This window comes from Takifugu rubripes, chromosome 2, assembly GCF_901000725.2.
Source record: "Takifugu rubripes chromosome 2, fTakRub1.2, whole genome shotgun sequence".
Classification (NCBI taxonomy): Eukaryota; Metazoa; Chordata; class Actinopteri; order Tetraodontiformes; family Tetraodontidae; genus Takifugu; species Takifugu rubripes.
In genome coordinates, this window is record NC_042286.1 from 13,718,750 (window position 1) to 13,740,939 (window position 22,190).

The 22,190-nt window shown below is 56.1% G+C and overlaps 1 protein-coding gene and 1 long non-coding RNA gene across 2 annotated transcripts; both read right to left on the reverse strand.

The window, feature by feature from the left end:
• Positions 1–634: 634 nt before the first annotated feature.
• LOC115248744 (uncharacterized) lies at positions 635–9,939 on the reverse strand. Its single transcript, XR_003887489.1, has 4 exons — positions 9,678–9,939; positions 2,185–2,403; positions 1,502–2,044; positions 635–1,423 (listed from the first exon to the last, which is right to left on the reverse strand). It is a non-coding gene; the product is annotated as an uncharacterized lncRNA (long non-coding RNA).
• A 1,869-nt stretch (positions 9,940–11,808) lies between these two features.
• LOC115248730 (protein jagged-2-like) lies at positions 11,809–20,342 on the reverse strand. Its single transcript, XM_029832521.1, has 21 exons — positions 20,218–20,342; positions 19,828–19,947; positions 19,643–19,756; positions 19,455–19,568; positions 17,480–17,584; positions 16,903–16,949; positions 16,651–16,824; positions 16,427–16,577; positions 16,184–16,348; positions 15,988–16,101; positions 15,800–15,913; positions 15,603–15,716; positions 15,408–15,524; positions 15,299–15,326; positions 14,804–14,889; positions 14,428–14,541; positions 14,223–14,338; positions 13,894–14,154; positions 13,677–13,808; positions 12,819–12,978; positions 11,809–12,750 (listed from the first exon to the last, which is right to left on the reverse strand). Exons 2-21 carry the CDS (start codon positions 19,895–19,897, stop codon positions 12,299–12,301), a joined length of 2,748 nt encoding a protein of 915 aa, XP_029688381.1. The 5' UTR covers positions 19,898–19,947; positions 20,218–20,342; the 3' UTR covers positions 11,809–12,298.
• Positions 20,343–22,190: the final 1,848 nt, after the last annotated feature.

Below are 22,190 nucleotides of genomic sequence, written 5' to 3' on the forward strand. Positions count from 1 at the left end.
TCATCATCACCACCACCACCATCACCATCATCATCATCACCACCACCATCACCATCATCACCACCACCATCTTCATCACCATCATCACCACCATCATCATCATCATCACCACCATCATCATCATCACCACCATCATCATCATCATCATCACCATCATCATCATCATCACCACCACCATCATCATCATCATCACCACCATCATCACCATCACCACCATCATCATCATCATCACCATCATCATCATCATCATCACCACCACCATCATCATCATCATCACCACCACCACCACCATCATCATAATCATCACCATCATCATCATCATCATCACCACCACCATCATCACCATCACCACCACCATCATCATAATCATCACCATCATCACCATCACCATCATCACCACCACCACCACCACCATCATCATAATCATCACCATCATCATCATCACCATCACCATCATCACCATCACCACCATCATCACCATCACCATCATCACGATCACCATCATCACCATCACCATCATCACCACCACCACCACCATCATCATAATCATCACCACCATCATCACCACCATCACCATCATCACCACCACCACCACCATCATCATAATCATCACCACCATCATCATCACCATCATCATCATCACCATCATCACCACCAGGAGCTGCTTCCAGAAATCTGCAGCTTCCATCGACACTGAAGCATCTCTAAGAGGCCTTTAGGAGCCGCGACCTTTGACCTCCCAGATCCATCGTATTCACCATGGTTTACACGATCCATCCAACCTTCAAAGTTCACAAATGCTTTGCTGGATTAGGAACCAAAGTAATGAACTAATTTTAAATGAGTGTGTGAGATCTAGTGAGATCTAGTGAGATCTCATCAGGTTGCAGATGCCAAAAACAACAGCAAAACGCAGGACCGTTAATTTCCCAGGATGCAACGGGACATTTGTAGCAAATTCTCTGATCTTCAGCAACAAGATGCTGGAAAAAAAAGTTTTCGTTTCGTTTTCTCCCACTTATCCGGATCCGGGTCGCGGGGGCAGCAGCTTCAGGACAGCCCTCCCCAGGCCACCTCCCCAGGCCACCTCCCCAGGCCACCTCCATCAGCTCCTCCGGGGGCCCCCAGCCACAAGCTCGGACTCCTCCCGGATGTCTTCTCACCCCCTCTAAGGCTGAGCCACCCTGCGGAGGAAGCTCATTTCAGCCACTCGTATCTGTGATCTCGTTCTTTCTGGGACGTAGATCGACCGGTAGATCGAGAGCTTCGCCACGTAATATTTTTAATTGTTTCCTGTCAGAAAGCCGCCAAATGTGGGAGGTGTAATAACCGCGGAGCGCCACTAGAGGGCAGCGCCGACCCGCGTGTGACATTTGCAGCCTCCACTCACAGAGCAGGACGGAAGTGATGGTCGTTCGTTCTCCTGTAGTTGGCGGGAGAAGTGAGGCAGCATTAGCGGCTAAACGTGAGCAGCTTTGATGATCCTGCAGTAAAAACCAACCTTGTGTTTAGCTCCATTAGGCTAATTGTCCCAGCTAGCTTCCAGTAACTGAATCTACATGTTCTGGAATTTAGGCAGGAAAAATCCCAAATCTTCAGCCGGAGGAAACAACCAAAGCTGAGACGTGAAGTTTGAGCCAGACAAAATCAATAAAACATCTCCCAGCGTTTGTCGGAGCACCGGGCCGAGCTCACGCGCTGGCACGGAGATCAAAGCCGGCAGATGAGGGGGATTCGGGAGCGCCGGGGGCAGCGTGCACGTGAAGCCGCGCTCTGAAAAAGGAAATTCGGCTCAGGCCTCCTCGAGGCTCTGAGGAGGATCCGGGAGGGAAAGCGAGGAGCGCCGGATCAAAGATCAAAGCAGACCCGACCACGCCCACGCTGCAGTTTCATCGCCACGTTCTTCTCGCCGATCCCGTGGCCCCGCCCACTTCAGCAGGTCCCCTCCTGGACGCAGCGTCGCTTCATCGCCACGGTCCGAAAGGCTGCTCCACGGGGGTCAAAGGTCAGCCGACATCTTTAAAATGTTTCAGCTGAGCAGCAACTGAAGACGAGACAATCGGATCAGATTTCATGGACACACACACACACACTCACACACACACTCACACACCTGTTGGGAGCCATGGCTGCCATGGCAACGTGCTGTAACTGTGTACACTGGCCTTTTGACCTTTGACTGACCTGAACTTCACGTGTCCGTCCACCAGGGGGCGACGGCAGCGTTCACGGCGTCGTTTTCTGCCCTTTATGTGGTCGCGGCCCTCAGGGGAGCAGGAAGCGGGAGATCCATTTACGCGCTTCCTGTGCAGCACAAAGCCGCTAAGCGCCGCTCGCCAGATCACATGACCAGGCCGGCGGTGGCCACCACGCCCACCCGGACGCCGCGTATCACCTGTGAAGCTGCGGTCAAACACAAGATCAAAGACTGAATCATCCAGAGTCGAGGGTGCTAAAGACGTCCGATGCTAATGCTAATGCTAACGGCGAAGGGTCTGCTGATGTTCAGTCTCCGAGAGTTCGGCTGTAGCTTCGCCGCGTCCTGACCCAAATCCTGCAAGTGTGTTCCGTCTGTGGAACAACGGATCAAAGGTCCCCAGTTTCAGCTTTGATGACGTCATGCTAATAGCAGGCTAAAGATCACGGGGCAACGGCAACTGTTGCAGCAGCAACTGCAGGTTTCACCGTCACCACGGCAGCCTAATTTGATTAAATGTTCCTTAATGAGACGAGGAACGTCGGGAACGTCGGGAACGTCGGGAACGCCTCCTGGGTCTCCTGGTACCGACTGTGGGACACGTCTCTCTGAACACGGCGGCTACGCTAACTACGACAGGATAGAAGGAGGCGTCTCCTGACCTGTCCAGTTGGAGCAGCAACAACCTCACAGACCGATGCTCTCACACACACACACACACACACACACACACACACACACACACACACAGTCCCCCCCCTCCGTGTGACCAAACAACAGGTGATCAGCTGCACATGGGTGAAGTGAGGGAGGGGGACCATTCATTCATCACACACACACCCACACACACACACACAGTTTGAGAGCACTTGAACAGCAGCTAAACAAACTGAGGCCCTCAGGTCACAGAGGGAGCTGCTATTAAACCAAAGTTCAAAGAACACACACACACACATGCACCCACACACACACACACAGATAGATGGACACTTCACCACTAAATGACCAGCTCTAAACATGTCTGGTGTGTGTGTGTGTGTGTGTGTGTGTGTGTGTGAGCTGGACCTGCGTCCTCACTCAGCAGGACGGCTGTCAGGTGACCTCTGGGGTCAGACCGCTCGTCAGAGCTGCCGACCTTCTGACCCCCGTCTGAGACCACACCAGCAGCCAGAAGATGCCACCGGCCGGACCCTGGGGGCCTTCACGCCGCAAACCAAGACGAAAAGTCAAAGGAATCGAGCCGCGGCGGCGGCGGCGGCCACCGGGGGCGCTGCCACTCGCCATCACAGCGCCACCTGCAGGACGGACGTCTTTAACCTTTAACCTTTGGGCAGCGACGCTCCCAGTCTCCCCACCAGTGGGAGGAGATCGTGGGCGACTTTTTTGGTTTGTTACCATCTTTATTTTATGTTTATTTTCTAATTTCGTTGAGCTGGACGTCGATCGGTTCCGTGTTATTGCAAACACACGTTGATTCATTTAAAAAGGAACAAAATGGAGCTTCAAAACAAACAAAAATAAACCTGCATGAAAAACTGTGGTTAAATAAGATGGTTTAAAGTGCTAAAATGCTTCTTTGTGCCTCTAAAAATGCTAAACACGCTAACAGGATTTACAGCGCCGTAACGCGAGCTCGCCTCTTCGCCTTCGACCTTCTGACAGTCGGTGACCTCAGACCCTCGACCGCCGCCCCAGCACGTGACCTTTCCCAGCATCTCCCCGGATCCCCGATGTACAGCGGCAGCTAGCAGCTAATGCTAACGTGGCTGGGTTCAAGCAGGAAGAACGACGGAAGCGCCCAAGTCCCAAACCTGGAGCGTAAATCAGCCGTGACGGCGACGTGCACGAGGACGGAAATAGACGTTAATTAGCCCCTCAGACCATTTACACCAGCGGAGGATCATTAGCACCGGTTTAATGAGGCGGCTAAAAAAAGGAGCAGAAGCTCACACTCCCTGTGTGTGTGTGTGTGTGTGCATGTGTGTGTGTGTGTGTGTGTGTGTGTGTGTGTGTGTGTTCTGATCTGGATCAAAGGTGAGATTATCTACTTTAACTTCCTGTCTCCTCTAAAAGGACTCTGTCCCACCACAGGGCAGCTGGGGGGTGGGGCTTCTTCAGGCTCCGCCCACAGCAGGACGACCACGGTGCCGTGTCGGCGTTGTGACATCACGGGCTTCGGCTCGTCAGCGCCGTTAAACGGCTCTTTTCTGACCCTCCTTCATATTTTTCCTTTGAAGTTCCCCCCCCCAGCAACAAAAACTCTTCTCAGTTTTATCAGCTGAATTTCATGTTTTATTGAGTTTTAAACATCTTGCTGGTGTTTGCTGGAGAGGAGGAGGTGTGTCTGTGTGTGTGGGGGGGGGGGGGGGGGGGGCATGATGGGAAGTCTGGGAAAGCTTTAATGACAGACTGGTGGTGAGAAGCAGACGGAGCCGTAGCCATGAATCACCTGCTGATTAATGAGCAGCTTCCCATGAGCGTCTGATGCTAACGCAGAAGCTACGCGGACGCAATCGGGCAGATCGAGATGGTGGTGAAGGGGGGGGCAATAGTTCTAACCAACATGATGGTTTTGTCAGCATCAGCGTGTGCTAGCACGCTCAGCGTAGCAGCTAACAGGCTAATCTGCAGCAAACCAGCCGAGTGAGCCGAACGCTGACTCACATCTGCTGCGCTCATCAACCTGCTAACGTTCTTCAGCACGAGCGAGAACCTGCTAACGTTCTTCAGCACTAGCGAGAACCTGCTAACGTTCCCAGACACCCCGGGAACATCGGAACAGAATCAGCAATTCATGAACCAACGTGCAAACGCCGGGCTGACCCGAGGCGTGTCAGGTTAGAGGGGTTAGCTCCGTTAGCCATGCTGGGCTCAGGCTAGCTCACTAGTGCTACAGCTAACAGTGCTGCGGGGCTTCCTGGGGGCCAACAGTGCTGGAAACTGTTTAAAACACCCATCGGGGCCCTGATTGAGGGTTTACACCAGGACTCGCTACACCTGTATTAGCCCCACATGCTAATTAGACCCGGCCGCAGAGACGCCAACAAGAAACCGGCCCCGTTTCTGAATCCAGAACTTTCGGAGAGAAAAAATTATCCAAGTTAGCCTGAAAATCTTTGTAGCTTCTTTGCTCCAGCTGGTAAATAATCCAGTAAATGATGGTGTGAGACGCGAGATCCGAAGGCTTCCCGCTCCAAACGGCGAGAAGATCCCCCGTTATTGGCGTCAGCCGCTGTAAATCTGTCAGAACCGCCTTCGGATCTAATTTTACCCGCCTGGCGACGCGCCCGTTGTCAACGTAACGACCATAAACGTGTCGTTAGCCTGACGGATGGGCCGCAGTGGCTGAGTTAGCTTAGCACAACACCCACTGGAACCATGACAGTGAGCATCAAAGTCTCATTTACTCCGGTCCGGTCCGGTCCGTTCCAATCCATCAGCCGGGGCGAGCAGCCGGAACCACGTTAGGGGCCCAACCTTCATCTGGGTCGGATCAACACACGCTAACGCTACAGAGGAGCCGGGGGGACGTTCGCTAACCTTCTTTTCTGCCAATGAACGGACCAAACAGAACCGGTTCCTCCGTGTCTCAAATCTATTAATATCTCAGCGTAGATGTGAACACCCCCGTAGAGCCACACCCCCCCCCCCCCCCCACACACACACCGATGTCCACGTCCACGCTGGACGTCTTTGTGTGGCAGTTTGTTATCAGCAGGAACCCGAGTCGAGACCAGACAGGAAGTGTTACTGTTCCCACCATAACTCAGCGCCGCTGCCCGCCGGCCGGACCGCCTCAAGCACGGCGCCGCCCTGGTGGAGCCCACAGAACCGCCTCAAGGACTCGTGGACCACGTTACTGTGACAACAGCCAAACTTGGTCACTGTAATGAGGTCCAACGTTAGCATGAAGCTAATTTAAACACTCTTTATGGTACCGCTGACGTAGCATTAGCTAAGCCGATGCGTGAAAGAAAAGGCTTTGATCTGTCAGCTGACGCTGGTGGAGCAGCGGCGCCCGGGGGCGACGGGCGTGGACACACCCCTCGCCGCGCTCACCTGCTCCCTGCCCAGACAAGCACAGGTGGGCTCGGCGAGGGCGGCGTGTTTAAGCCGCGGTCGCGTTTGGAAGGGCGTTGCTCGTTCGCCAGGCTGGAACGCCGGCGTCTCTCCGCCTCCCCGAGCAGATCCAGAGGTTCTGAACCGGGCCCACGGGCCGCGCTGGCAGCCTCTCGCCGGGCTAAAGCGCCAGATTAACGCAGATCCGCGAAAGCGGGAAAATATGCGGCGTGCCGCTGGCGTGCGTCAGCTGTTGGCGCTCGGCGCCGCGCGTTGACTGGAAACATGTGACGCTGCATCGTTAGCAGCAACGAGCAGGTTTTGCTAGTTTCAGCCGCCCGTTACCCACGGCAACCAGGGTTAGCCGACAGGTGAAGTCAGACCCAGGGAGAACCCACTCATGCTAACAGAACCCGAGCACAGCGGTCTCACGATGAGCACCTCCTCCGCCCAATCACCAGCTTCCTGTTAGACCTTCACACCCAGACAGGCCGAGAGGCGGGAAGCTTCGTTCCTTTAACCCCTCAGAACCAAACGGGAGAATCGTGTTGCTCCGAAAGCCCCGAGAGTCCGAGGAGCCGCCGCTTGTTGCCAACTCTAATCTCAACGTCTGCTGAGGATTCGCTCATCTGCATCTTTGAAGTTCTGCCTGATGAATTCCTGAAATTGGGTCAGGCTTTGAAACCAATACCATCGTCTCTGAGTGGATCCAGCCGGCCCGCGCCGCGGACGCAGCGAACCCGGGCCGGCCGGCGCTCCTCGCCAGCATGTGTGGGAATCAGAAGCAGGTGTTTGAGAGCGGCGGCGGCGGCGTTGCTCCCGCCCGCCCACATCTGGAGCCACGCGTGATGAACGCCTTCAGGGACAGAAGGAAACGGCGCCGCTCAGGGTTTAAAAACGCAGCACGCCTCATCGGGGCGGCGCTCGGGAACGTGTCGCGTCAGGTAGCGATGACGCGAGCGAACGACGAAACGCGACGCCGACACGCGAGGGGCGGCATTCCTGACGGGGCGAGGAAAGGCTTCGATGCTAATGTTAGCGTTAGCTCTGCGGCTGGTTCTGATCAGGACCAGAAAACGAGGGTCATGTGGAGCGTCGTGGCTCCACAGAGGATCTCTGGGCTGCTTCATAGCGCGTCCGTTAGCCAACGCGCTAAAAGCACATCTGGCTCGCCGACTCGCTCCTGAAGCTTTGAAGCGGGCGCCAGCGCCCAGACCTGCCCGCACGGTCGGGCTGCGGTGCTGGACGCCGCTCAAGCAGGCGGGGCATCGACAGGAAGCTCGTGAACGCATCCTGTTTCACATGTAGGAGGAGGGGGGCGTCAAATACCTGAGCTCCGACCTGAGCTGTGCTGTTGGTGTGACCTCTGACCTGGAACGTCAGGGGTGAAGTGGCCCGTTAACCTCCGCCTGGCCCCCCTGAAGGAAGCGCCGGCGTGCTGGTGACCGGGCCCCCTTCCTCCCGCTGTGGTCCACGCCGCCGTTAGCTGCGTTAGCTCGTCCAGGAAGACGCCGCCTGTGAGGGTCACATGACCAGTGTGGAACCTGAGCCAGAACCGGACACTCGTGCTTCATCACGTTAAGAAGAGGCTCGTTAGCGCTTTAAATATGATGACAGCTGACCGGCGTGGGGGGGGGCGGGGTCATCAGCATCAAACCGGAACGTTCTGGTTGTAACGTGAGGAGACTGGGGAGGTTGTGGGCGTGGCCTGATGCTTTATTATTCGCTCTCGGAGTACAAACACGATATTCCGTCTGTGCTCGTGTTTTGAGGCCTCCTCCTCGCTTTGATGTGCACGGGTCAAGCGCCGGCGCCCCGCTCGCTCCCGAGGCGTTGGAACATCTGGGAGGGCGCCGCCAGAGAGGCCGGACTTGGCAGGCGGCGGCGAGCTCACCGGGGCCTTTCATCTCTGTTTGAACATGTGGACTTGGCTCGAACCTCGCGAGGAGGCCGAGGCGTGGCGGCGCCGGGGAGCAACCCGGCCCACCTGCTGTCCCCGGGAGCCCCGGCCAACATTCCTGCCGCCGACACGGAGCCATCAAATCTGTCACGATTAAAGCAGCACAAACATCAAAAATCAAGATTCTCCTTCGGTCCCTGAACGCACCAGGGTTCAGCGGATTAGCTCAACTTGGAAGCTAACGACATAAATCGACCTAAACACCTGCCCCCCCCCCTCACCTGACATATTGGATTTCAGTTAAACATCAAGCCGTCGCGCCACTCCGTCACCATGGCGACGGCTTTGTGTTGCTCATTTAAATGATCCACAACGGCGAACGTCAAATGGAGCATGAAGACAACAACGAACCGCTCGTCAGCTTTTACACATCAGTTACTTCCTCCAAACAAGCGTGCGCGCCAACGTGCGCTGGTCGTCCAGGTGTGAGGAACGCCGACTGGTCAAATTTCACCGTTGCTAAACGATCGAGCTAACTGGGTCCACAAGCACAACTGGCTTCACGTAGCTTCTCGATGCTAACACTGTAGCCGGGCCTGGAGGTTCTGATTCAAGGCTAAATGTGTCGATCCAGCATCTGTCATCATCTCAGGACATTTGTCTCCTGTAGCTTAGCTTAGCGCCTGTAGCTTAGCTTAGCCCAGGAAGGCGCGCTATGTTGAGCTTCCTGTTCCATCTCCTCCGTTTATCTGTCAGCACACGTTTTTCCTCCACTTTCTTTTGCAAACACACGGTTTCACTCGTGCACGTTCACGTCCAGTCTGAGACACTTTTATGGGCTTCAGCTTTCAACAATCAGAGCTGGACACAGAAAAGTGAGGAGCACAGCAACAGCAACGATAGCAGCAGCAGCAACGATAGCAGCAGCAGCGATAGCAGCAGCAGCAACGATAGCAGCAGCAGCAACGATAGCAGCGGGGCAGCAGCAGCAACGATAGCAGCAGCAGCAACGATAGCAGCAGCAACGATAGCAGCAGCATTAGCAACACCAATAGTAGCAACAACAACAGCAACAATAGTAGCAGCAGCAGCAACGATAGCAGCAGCAACAATAGCAGCAGCAACGATAGCAGCAGCAGTAGCAGCAGCATTAGCAACAACAATAGTAGCAACAACAACAGCAACAATAGTAGCAGCAGCAGCAACGATAGCAGCAGCATTAGCAACAACAATAGTAGCAACAACAGCAGCAACAATAGTAGCAACAACAACTAAGTCAGTCATGTTTAGGACCTGTGATATTTATGAAAATCGCTCCATCAATCAAAGGGAAAATCTGTGTGCGTGTGCGCGCGCGCGCGTGTGTTGGGGGACTTAATTGCGAGTCAATTGTGAATTATTCACTAAATATTTTGTGTCCTTTTGTCCTTTTTAATTAATTAATAATAATAATTAATGGAACCTAAAGAGTTTAATCAGCGAGAAAAACAAACAAACGAGGAGTTAAAACGAAAAACTCACCGACTTCCGCTTCCGTTTCTGCTCCACCGGCGACCAAAACCCGCTGCGTTACCTTCAAACACCGTTTGGGTCGTTTGGTACCAATTGGGTACTAATTGAGTCACGTGATCCACAGAGCCCCAATCAACGGATCAATCAACGGAGGTGTGTTGCCTTCGTGTGTTGCCTTCAGGTACAGGCGGACTTCGGACCCGAGGCAACTTTGCGTTTGCAAAACCAACTAAAATCCCTTTTGACAACTTTTACCAATTCTCCACTAAGCTAATGTAGTCGGAAAACTCAAAAAGAGGCCGCAAACCGACTAAAATATTATAAAATTGCTGTAATTTTGAGACGAACGGATGCTCTTTAAACAGACGCAACCGTCCAGTGCTAATGACGTCACAGCGGCGCGTCTTTTCCCGTCTGACGTCAGTTGATTGAACATGGAAGCACGAGGTGGAACAGCGGAGGGAAGAGAAGGACTGACGGTAAATGTTCAACGCAAACACCTTTAAAACGATGGTTTAGAGACGACAACGTAGAAACGTCTCCGTCCTGGTGCGAAGACAACAAAACAATCACGTATTTACAGCAAAGTGTCGCCGACAGATGACGAGTCCGAGCGTCTCGGCCTCTAAAATCCACCCTCACCTGAGCTATGCCATCAGCTAGCTGTAGCTTAGCGCTAACATTTCATTTTCTCCCCAGAAAATTCCTGAATTTGAAGAAACCGACGTGTAATAGTTGCGTGTGGGTAGAGAAGAACCAGTTTGGACCAGCAGCCTTGACTGGAAGCGGTTCCAGTAATAATCTCCAACTGGGTCAGCCGCTGAGCGCTGAACAAACATGTGACCTGAGCGGATTGGGATTGGGATTCCACACGGTTTTCCCATTCTTCCCAACAACAACTGGCGGGTTGGTGAACATGCGGCGCGTTAGCATCGCGGACGTGCGGCGCAGCTGCTGGCGTTTTCACGCGGGCCAAAACCGACGTTAATCATTTCCCCAACTGTCATTAAAGAGACGGACGAAGGGTCACACCTCGTTGGCCTGCAGCTAAACGAGGCGCGCAGCGGCGAGGCAGCTGATTGGCTGCCGGGCCGTGTGATCACATTTACTGGGCCAGAACAGTTTTCACTAAAAACCCAGCTAATGATTAGCATCAGGCTAATGCAGCGCTGCCCACAAAGGAAAGACAGAAGGGAGAAAGTGTTGGTATAAAATACTTTAATAAATAATAGGCTCGTTCTAAGAACAAAGACCAAATGAAATCCACTAACAAACCAAGACTTCTGACCAAATATGTACAAAAAAAAAAAACAATTACAGACCGAGTCGAGTGGGACAAGCATGAAAAGGCAGCTGAGAAAATGGGATGTCGAGACTTGAAATACGCTTTATTATCGCAGAGAAACCAAACTAAAACGTCCTGTGGAGGAGTTCGTAGTGCAGAGACAGCTAGCATGACGACGCCAACACACCTGGTTCCCTTCATTAGACCAGAAACACGGGGGAATAACAGGGCAGAGGGCCTCCTGTTGCTATAGCAACGGTAAATCTATGACTGATCTTTTCAAAGATTTGGACCCTGTTTTTAATTCAAACTATATTAAAAAAATGTACGTCAAACCTTTGGGGTTTAAGAAAAAAAAAAGTTTGGATCACCAAAATCAGCACAGAAACGTACATTAGCATTAGCATTAGCATAAACTTTGTGGTGATTTAAATTATTTCCATGATTTGACTGAAACGCCCAAATTGCTTTTTCTTGTAGCTGCACTGAGCAGTAAAACCAAACGAAGATATTCGGGGATTAAAATTTATTTCTCGTAATTCCGACTTTAGATCGTAACTTTCTCCCGAATTCCGAGGAAGCTAATTTTCTCTTCCGCTCGGCTGTTAACTTTAGCACGTTGACGCGTCACTACAGCCGAAAACTGGAGCGCTAGCGCCGACGTGGTGACCTAAAAACGGAATGACGCGGTTTCAAAACAAAGCGGAAAGAACAAATATGATACAAAAATCATTTAAGTTATTAAATTCAAATATACACAGGCATTTCTTCATATGTACATATTTACACGGCAACAGAAACAGCATTTAGGAGGGACGAAGAGCTGCTAGCGGGGATTTTTTTTTTCCCTTTTTATGAGTTTATTTAAACGCTAAAGGAGGAGAAAAGAGACCAAAGTCAAGGCTGAAGGCACTTTTCCACCAAATACTGACAAAACGTCATGAATGTAAACAAAAACGCTGTTTTTTGTCCATATTTTCTTTAAACTGGGAGCGCGTGAAGTGTAGAAAAGGCCCGCAGGTTCAGGCTAAGGCAGGAGGTCCGACCCGAGCCCAGGAAACGGACCCGACCGCTGCCCAGAACCCCCGAAGACCACCGGAGGCCCGTGAGGCTCGTGGGGGTCCGGAGGATGTGGCGGTGGCCGGGGAGCAGCCTGTAAACATCAGAACCACCTCGGAGCGTCGACCCGTTTCCTGCCGTTGTTGTTCCGAGCTGCAGGTGAAGAACTGAAGATAAAAGAACATCAAAGCGTCACTTCCTGTTCCCGAAGGCGCCGCCACGACTTCACACGTAGTGGTCTCTAATGTCCTCGCTCAGCTTGGCGGCGTTTAAGTTTTTACAGCGGTTATCTTTCGGGCTGTACGGCGTCCGGTGCGGCGCCTTCACCGGGCCGCGGCGCGAGGTACAGATGAGCCCCGCCCTGGTCGCCGCCCCCCCTGTCCTGCCCCGCCGCCACGGAGCTCTTCAGCGGTGGGCACTTCTCGCCAAGGCCCACCCTCTTCTCCTCGTCTTCATCGAGCTCCCCCTCCAGCTCCGCCTCCTCCACGCCCTCGGCGCCGTCGCCCGTCCTGTCGGCCCCGCCCATCAGCTTCCTGCATTCGTACTGAAGGTCCCTGTCGCGGTTGTCCTTGGCGGCGTTGCTCCGCAGCGGCTCCAGCTGGTTGTTGACCGTCATGTCGTCCGATCGCGCCGCCCTCTCGCGTTCTTTCTTCCTCTTCCGGGTCCAAAGGACGCAAACGATGATGCAGACGATCCAGAGGAGACTGAAGACCACGCCCAGGACCGGGACCAGGTAGCCTGAGGACCAGCCCGTTAGCGTTTAGCTCTGTAGCGTCACGTGAAGAAGAGCTGATCATGTGACTCACCGATGGGCGGGGACTCCACCTGCGTCTCCACTTTGACCTCCACCACGGCCAACATGACCGTGCTGTTGTGGCGCTTGGACAGAGCGTTGATGATGGCGCTCGCCGCCTTCTGGATCCGCCCACGGTCGCCGTCGCTGGACAGACTGTCCTCCTCGAAGGACTGAGACAGAGCAGGAGAAACAGCCTTTAGTCCGTAAAAATGGAAGCGAGGACGAGCAGATGTTGTCTGACGGCTTCCTGCGTTGCCATGACGGCAAAAAAAAAACATTCCTGGTTTGTTTTTGCTGGTTTTAACAATAAAGTTTTGTCCGTTTGAAGTCTCACTGGGGCAACAACACAAGAGGGGGAAAAGAATGAAAGACTCATTCTAACATCTGGCGCCCCCCTGCTGAGACCGCAGAGGGCGGAGCTAATTGCCTAATAAGTAGCTGGGGGGGGGGATTATCTGTTCTGGGGGTGTTCAGGGAGAACAGACAATAGAGCGGAGAACAGCTGCTCCACAGACAAACGCGGAGCGCCTGCTGGTGGCCCCGCCCACCCACGTGATTGACAGGTCTCTCCCCGCCATCATCTGTGAAAGATCAACGGCCTCATCGGTTTTAGCCGACGGCGCCTTTGAGGAGCGCCGGCGTTTTCTACAGATGTGAGTCCTCAGTGGGCGGGGCTAAAGGCTCAGTAGATGTGGGTGGCTGTAAACCCCGCCCTCCTCCTGTAGCTGTCAATCAAAACATCACACACACGCTAATCCCCCCCCCCCCCCATTAAGAGCTTAAAATCCTGCAGCGAGAATTGCGAACAAAAAAGCAAAATGCTAAGACGTGAACGTGCAACACCGGCAAGTGTTTGTGTGGCAGTCACCATGGCAACCTCCACCGCGTCGCTGTTGGCGTAGGACAGATCGCAGAGGATGAGCAACGCTCGCTCGTCCGCCAGCGTGTGAGTCACGGGGAGATACCTGAGCTCGGAACAGACGTTCTCCACCGTCGTTCCCTGTCACACACACGCACAGAAAACATCAAGCTATGCTAATGCTAAGACATTAGCTGGCGTGCTAACGTCCCGGAGCACTCCTCACCTTTGGGACTTTGTCCTTTTTGAAGATGAGCGTGATCCGAGCGCAGCTGTCGTCAAGGTAACCGCTGTTGGGCTCACACTGGGTGTTCAGGGGCGCCGGGGGGTCCGGCGTGGAGCACACCCCCCACTGGTGGCACGGCGGCGTGAAGCAGGTGAGGAACGGATGCTGGATGCACTCGTGGCCTCCGGGGCAGGAGGGCGCTGTGGCGTCTGCGGGAGAGGGAGGAGCCTGGAGGCGGCAGGGCCGACGCCCACATCTCACCTGGAAACACGGGGGGGTTTAGAACCGCGGCCCTGGAGCGGCGGCTCACCTGTGATGTCAGAACCGACCTTGGAGCAGCGGACGTTCCCGTCGGCGCACCGGCACGTGTTGCACTCCTCGTCCCAGCGGCCGCCGTGGGGGAACTGGAGGCCGGCGTGATGGCACGATTTCCCGAGTCCGATGACTGAAACGACAACGTGCGGTTTAGGCCCGAAGTTTCCCCCGGAACGCGACGCCTGTCCTTCCCTAGCAACAATCGCTAGGCGCACTCACAGTCCTGGCAGCGCGGGCCGGCGTGGCCCGGCGGGCAGACGCAGCGGAAGCCGTTGATCTCGTCCAGGCAGGTGGAGCCGTCGGCGCACGGGGACGACTGACACTCGTCGATGTCTGCGACGAAAACAACCGTTTTTTCTCATCTTCCAGAACCCTGAAAAGATCCTTTTTCCCAGAAGGCCGTGGGAGAGCGCCCTGACCCGCCGGCACACTGGAGCTCGCCAGCAACCCAAAAGGTTAACACCTTCTTCCTGAAAGGCTCCCTAATCCTCCTCCCAGAAACAATCTACTCGCGTGACCTTTCACCCCTGACCCCTCCCGCCCACCTCGCCCTCTGAGCACCCCCAGCCCCTCCCCCCGATTCCCGGGCACTCACTGATGCGGCAGTCGGGTCCGGCGAAGCCGGGGGCGCACTCGCAGCGGAACCAGTTCACGCCGTCCACGCAGAGGCCGCCGTTGTAGCTGCAGGGGGAAACAGGAAGTGAGTTTCTGACGCTAGCGTTGTGCCGCTAGCACGACGGCGAGCTGCAGCTGATCCCAGATCAATGTCCACGCTGGGTATTAAATCCTGCCCGACCCCTCGCCGAGCCCCGACACACCTCCAGTGTTCAGCACCGGCCCCGGGTCGAGGCCGGTGAATGGGGAGAGCGGCGTGCAGCCACCACCCCCCCCCCCGAAACCATAGCAACCGCTAATGCCTCTCACTGTGGGGGGTGAGGAATGTGGGGATGGGGTTTAACTAAAATGGTCACACATTAAATCTGAGGAGCTTTGTTTTCGTCTGCCCCGGTAACACCGGACCTCTGACCACTAAAAGGGGGAGGGGCTAAAGGCCCCCTTGTAGGGGGCGTGGCTTGAGGTTTCGGCTTACCAGGGATGAGGGTTACAGTCGTCAACATCTGCAAAAGAGAGGAGAGACGTCAGCGACCGGTTCTGCTGCTGCTTCACTCCGACCACCAGAGGTGACGCAGGTGACCTACTCTGGGTGCACGTTGGCCCCTCCCACCCGTCCTTGCAGACGCAGGTGAAAGCGTCGCCGCTGCCGACGCACGTTCCCCCGTTCTCGCAGGGACCCGAGTCACATGTGCTGTTCTTGGCTAGCAAACAAAAAAACAGAAACCATGCTAAATGTTTCCATGGTAACAAGGGGGAGGTGCCTGATTCAGGTGTCTGACCCGTGTTGCAGGTCCGGCCCCCCCAGCCTGACGGGCAGCTGCACAGGAAGGAGTCTCCGTGGTCGTAGCACGTGCCGCCGTTCCTGCAGGTCGCGGGGTCGCACTGGCTCACACCTGAAACCAGCAAGACCGGGAGTCAGTGAAGGCATCGCCACCAGAGGGTGGCGACCCGGGCGGCGGTTCTGGCGCCGACGTACGGGAGTGGCAGGTCTTCCCCTTCCAGTTGTCCACGCAGTCGCAGTAAAAGTCGTTCACCAGGTCGACGCAGCGGGCGCCGTTCTGACAGGGGTTCCGGCCGCACTCGTTCACGTCTGGAAGGTCAACGGGGGTCAGCGCGCGGTCACGTGACCGATGGTGTAAAATGGCGCCCCGCAGCGCGGCTCACCTGCGTCGCACAGCCGCCCCTCCCACCCGTCAGGACAGACGCACTGGAAGGCGTTGATCCCGTCGATGCAGGTGCCGCCGTTCCGACACGGCGAGGACGCGCAGTCGTTAATGTCTGCGGGAAGGAGAGAATCGTTAGCGCCCGCGGCGTTTCCCCCCCCCCCCCCTCGAACGTGCGGCGTGCGGCGCCGACTGACTCTCGTGGCAGTAGATCCCGGTGAATCCCGCCTCGCACGAGCAGCTGAAGTTCCCGGCGGGCCGGCTGATGCAGCGTCCGTGGGGGCCGCACACGTTGGAGGAGATGTGCCACGCCCCCTTCCGGGTGTCATTGGGCGCCACGGCGACAGTGCAGCTGTCGATCACTGCGGACGAGGGATTGTTCCCGTGTGGTTATTGGGGTTTGTGCGAGTGGCGTGTGCGACGGCGAGCCGGCGTTTCACCTCTGCAGCGGTGGGTCTTGCAGTGGTCCTTCAGCTCCGAGCAGGTTTTCCCCTCGTAGTCGTCGGGGCAGCTGCAGTGGAAATCGCCCGTCAGGCCGCGGCAGCTCGCCGCGTTCCGGCACGGGTTGGGGGTGCACGGGTGCTTCTGGACCTGCGGGAGGCGGGACAGAGGTCAGAGAGGGGGCGTGGCCAGCCGTCCTCGCCGGCGGCGTGGGGGGCGTCACCTCGCAGGTGGTTCCGGAGAAGCTCGGCGGACATTCGCAGATGAAGCCGTCCGGCAGGGGGAGGCAGCGCCCGCCGTTCCGACACGGAGCGCCGGAGCAGCTGTTCCTCCGCAGCTCGCAGTGCCGACCCACAAACCCCGGCGGGCAGACGCACTGGTGTCCTCTGGGCGAGTCCTGAAAGCGACAGCATTTCATGTTACTGGGCGGGTTCGCGACCTGGCCGGACCGCCACCAGAATTTTCCGGGTCACACCTTGCAGCTTCCTCCGTTCTGGCACTGACCGTGGCAGCTGTTCACGCCTGCGAAGGGAAACCAACAACATCAGCTTCCGATCCAGCGACGCCATAACGGTGGCGGTCAGGTGCTAAAGCTACAAGCTAAAGGATCCATGCTGGGACGGAACGCCGGAGGCGCCGGTCCGGACGCGCATGCATGCAAACACAAGACGGAAAAGTCAGAATTTTAGCCCGGAAAATCGAGAGTTTGGAGACAGGAAGCTGCACGCTGACGCTACGAAAATAGTGATGAAAAAAGGCAACATTCACTGTGCTGACGGCTGAACATTAGCATGTAGCTCATTTCATTATTATTTCATAGTGAGCTGTAAAATCCTGCTGATAAATCCGTTTTCTTTATGAACGTGGACAGAAAACGACAGGAAAAGAGTCTGTTCAGAAACGAGTGAAGCAGCGTTGAAAAGCTAATGGAGCTAGCCAGCAAAGGAAGCTAAAGGAAGCTAAAGGATGCTAAAGGAAGCTAAAGGAAGCTAAAGGAAGGTGGGAAGGTAACAGCCTGGTGACTGATGGCGTCTGATACTAACTGAGCTCACAGTTCCGACCCGCCCATCCAGGGAAGCAGGAACAGTGAAATCCACCAATCAAGTTTTTGCAAGAGTAAGAATTGAGGCAAGGCCTGTCCAGACACTCATTAATGTCTGTGGATGAGAGGGGGGGGGGGGCGGGGGGGAGAGGAGAGAGGGGGGGGGAGAGAGGAGGGAGAGGGGGCAGGGGGGGAGAGAGGAGGGAGAGGGGGAGGAGAGAGGAGGGGAGGAGAGAGAGAGCAGGGAGAGGGGGCAGAGAGGGGGAGAGAGAGAGAGAGGGGGGGGGGAGAGAGGAGGTAGGGAGGGGGGGCAGGGGGGGAGAGAGGAGGGGAGGAGAGAGAGAGCAGGGAGAGGGGGCAGAGAGGGGGAGAGAGAGGGGGAGAGGGGGAGAGAAGAGGGGAGGAGAGAGAGAGCAGGGAGAGGGGGTGGGGGGGGGGGAGAGAGGAGGGAGGGGGGGGCAGGGGGGGAGAGAGGAGGGGAGGAGAGAGAGAGAGAGGAGGGAGAGGGGGCAGGGGGGGGTGAGGAGGGAGAGGGGGAGAGAAGAGGGGAGGAGAGAGAGAGCAGGGAGAGGGGGTGGGGGGGGAGAGAGGAGGGAGAGGGGGCAGGGGGGGAGTGAGGAGGGAGGAGGGAGAGAGGAGAGAGGGGGGAAAGTGAGGAGGGAGGGGGGGCAGGGGGGGAGAGAGGAGGGGAGGCGAGAGAGGGGGAGAGGGGAGAGAGAGCAGGGAGAGGAGGCAGGGGGGGGAGAGGAGGGGAGGAGAGAGAGGAGGGAGAGAGAGAGAGAGGAGGGAGAGGGAGAGAGAGGGAGAGAGGGAGAGAGGGGAGAGAGAGGAGGGAGGGGGGGAGAGGGGAGAGAGAGGAGGAGAGGAGAGAGAGCAGGGAGAGGAGGCAGGGGGGGAGAGGAGGGGAGGAGAGAGAGGAGGGAGAGAGAGAGAGAGGGGAGGGAGAGGGGGAGAGGGAGAGAGGAGAGAGGGAGGGGGAGAGAGAGAGGAGAGAGAGGAGGGAGAGGGGGGGGAGAGAGCCATGAAGCTGTTCTGAAGCACCATCACCAAGCACAAATTAACTCCTCCCACAAATCTTTGCAGGGTTAAAACCCGACAGGTGAGTTCAGGTGAGGTCAAAGGTCAACAGCATCACACTCATCTAAAGTTTTCACACATTTCATTCAAATACAAGTTAAAGCAGCTCCGATGCCCCCCCCCCCCCCCTCCCATCACATTCCCTGAAGGCCGACCAGGAGAATTCCGAGTGGTCAGTTTCAGAGGCGGCTCCCGCCAGATATACCCCCCCCCTCCATCAGCCCCCCCCATCAACCCCCCCGCCACGCTGTCGTCCTCACTATAAACCGCCACAACACATTAATACCCTCCCAGGAGGTAAGCGGCACCTGTTGGGCTGCTGAAACCAAAGACCGCCGCCCCCTTCCCAAAGACCGCCCGCCCCCTTCCCAAAGACACGCTGTCCCCAAATACCCCCCCAAATACCCCCCAAATACCCCCCCAGCAGGTACTGACCCAAACTCAGGACGTCACTCTGGCACTTTGGCTAATTTTTTTAATCAATAAAAGTTTCAAAGGAAAAGTTGTTGTTTGGGGGTTGAAGCCACGCCCCCAGCCCAGCCCTAGCCCCGCCCCCAGCCCCGCCCCCAGCCCCCCATCCAGGCATCAGAATCCTCCGTGTGCATATTTAGAAGAACTAAAGTGTTTCCTGGATGCACTTGAAGAGGGCGCCGCCTCACCGTAGCGTACATTCTGGCCACGCCCAGTCTGGAGCCAAACATGCCGGCGGTATATTTGGCGCCCGTGGCGAGCAGTTGCCAGGCTGGGGGCTATTTTTAGCTCCACCCAAGTCACCTGGCTCGAGGGGCAGATGAGACGAGCGTCTCCGTCTCCCTCACACGCGCGCGGCTGAAACCGCGTCAGGATAAACAAATCAACAAACAGGATTCCCGAGCACGCCGGCGGCGGCGCCCGCGGGGGGGGCGTACCTATCTGGCAGGTCTTGCCGGCCCACTGAGGGGGACAGATGCAATCGAAGCCGTTGACCATGTCGATGCAGGTGCCGCCCTGGAGGCAGGGGCCGGACGCACATTCGTCGGTGTCTGGAAAACAAACGGGGGTGTCAACGACATCATCGCGTCTGGAGGCGGGGCCAAAAGAACGCCGCCGCTCTCACCTTTGGCGCAGGTGGGCCCGGACCAGCCCGGCGGGCAGTGGCACTCAAAGCCGGATGGGACTTCGTGACACGTCCCCCCGTTGGCGCAGGGATTGGACGCGCAGGCGTGTTCGGCTGAACGGAGGAGACAGGATCAGGGCCTGAAAGGTTCTGGTTGGGAACGTTGGGAACGTTGGGAAGGTTACCGATCTGGCAGTTCTTGCCGGAGTAGCCGTCCGGACAGGCGCAGTTGTACTCGTCCGGCTCCGTGTTCATGCACGTCCCTCCGTTCCTGCAGGGCCGGTTGGTTCCGCAGTAGTTGAGATCTGCCGAGGACAAAAGATCCGATTTGTTCGGAACGTTCGGATTCCTGAAACTTCCAGAGGACTTCCTGATGTAACGTTCGCTGACCGTGGGAACTCTGCCCGCCCAGCTCACTAATCACACTCCACTGTCCAAAATACAACCAGACACAATAACGTGTTGCTACAGTCTGATTGCGGGTTACGAGCGCACCAAAGTCCACGTGCACGCCGGTCCCCGCAAAGGCAGGAAAACCTACGCACACACACACACACGCGCCACATTGTCCTGACCTTTGTCGCAGAGCAGTCCTCCCCAGTTCTTCTCGCAGATGCACTCCCACGGCACGCCGCAGGTCCCGTGCACGCACCCCGGGTACGGCAAGCACTCGTCGCAGAGGGCGCCCTGCCAGCCGTAGTTACAGCTGAGACACAGGTGGGAAACGTTTCACAGTTAGTCTGGTTTTCCTCACATCGTGGGGACCGTGTCCCCGTCCCGTCCGCACGCTCGTTCCCGGAGTTGCGCAACAGAAGCCGCGGAGGAACAGTAAATTTCCCTCATTTCACAAGCGAGGGTGTGTGTTCGCGTTCCCGCTGGAGGGAATTTCAGCCGCTCACACACACCAGAGACGTGAAGTTAACGTTAACTTTCACACTGAGGAATGTTTGAAGAGCCGACCAGATGATCCGGACATGTTGGGGAGAATCGCTCCATCCGTGCGCATGTTACTAATTTTAGGACATTCCTGAGGGTGTGTGTGTGGTGTGTGTGTGTGTGGATAGCATTGTTCAGCGAACAGAATCGGACCGTTTCACCAGGCCGGTGTGTCCTCTGAGTGTGTGTCGCCTGTTCGCTGGAGGTCAGACTGTGAAGCGAGCGGCGGATCGAAGGCTGCAGGGTCTCGGGGGGTGGGGGGGGGGGGGGGTAGCTAATCTGTTGGTTTATGGCAGCACTCTGTTATTCCAAGGCCAGCACTAACCTTCTCCACCCTGTTCTGTCATTTCTCCTGTCGGGGCTATTTTAGGCTTTGACCCCGCCCCCCCGGCCCCCCCGCCGCTGCCACGCCTCACAAACACTACAAAATGGATGCCAGGCAAACACTTAACAGTGATATACGGCTGGGGGCCGCGGCACCATGAAATCAGCCCTCTTCTCATCCAGGTGGGAACGTCGACATTTTTAACACAAAATAACATAAAATCGGGATTTAATGTGACAAAACCGGAGCTAAAGCGCCTGGCGGCCCCCTGGTGGCCGGTGGCGCTATCTCACAGGTTACACATCAAAGGCAGGTGAGAACAAAGGAACCATCAGAAGGGAAAAGAAGAACTTTGTTGATGTCAGAGATCCAGATGTGTCTCCAGATGTTCATCTCAAACATCAGGCCAACGGAGATCCGTGACGCTGACTGACGTCTCATCTCAGCCCGTTAGCATGCTAACGCTTGCTAGGAGACGCTCCCCACGCGTCCTGCTAGCAGCTAAAGACCTACAGATAATGTAAACATGTGGGGAAATCTATATTTATTCATGTATAATTACATTTGAACTGCTGTTACGAGACTTCAGCCCTGTCCTGTGTGTGTGTGTGTGTGTGTGTGTGTGTGTGTGTGTGTGTACTGTTTACTACTGTCCGGCGCTTGTGGTCGGCGCTGCTGCCGGCCCACTGCTGGCCGTTTGCAAGCCTGGTGGCGGCGTGGACAGCCTGTCTGGCTGCTGGGAGTTGCGGGGGTGAATGGATGAGGTGGCGGTGTGCCCACAAGCCCTGTCGCCGGGCTGCTGCTGCCCCATCAATGGGGGGGGGGGGGGGGGGTGGGTGGTTTAGGGGCACGGGGCCGACCGGAGCCCAAAATATCCCAGCAGCCCACAACCTTCTCCACCACGGCCCCCTCAGGCAACCCACACCCAGAGGGCCGAGCGTGTGTGTGTGTGTGTGTGTGTGTGAATTATTTACAGACGAGCCTCGCACCTAAATCCAGCCGACGGACTTAGCCCGCTGTTGCCTAGCTACATGTTTGGTGGTGTCACACGTAGGTTGTGTGTGAGAAACAAACACTTTCTGGCTTCTCCTCGGCGCCGCTTTTGGGGATTTTCTTCTTCTTTTCTTCTTTTTTCTTCTCCCATTTTTTTAACCCTTCGACCTCCGACTCAGCTCCAGGTTCCACGGATCCGTCTGGCGATCGGGGGGGGAGTCCTTAACAACGGGGGTCCCTCCAGACCAGCCTGGTTCCTGTAGCTAAAGGTGGTGGCGCTACGATGCTAAGGTG

What these genes read in the sequence shown, in the direction of transcription:
- LOC115248730 (XM_029832521.1), bottom strand. Translation starts at nt 19,897, where the DNA reads ATGAACACGGAGCCGGACGAGTACAACTGCGCCTGTCCGGACGGCTAC. An exon ending in GGGGCGGCTGTGCGACGCAG is followed by an intron (nt 15,914 to 15,987) that starts GTGAGCCGCGCT and finishes TTGACCTTCCAG; the next exon opens with ACGTGAACGAGTGCGGCCGG. An exon ending in ACGCGGTGGAGGTTGCCATG is followed by an intron (nt 12,979 to 13,676) that starts GTGACTGCCACA and finishes GCTCTGTCTCAG; the next exon opens with TCCTTCGAGGAGGACAGTCT.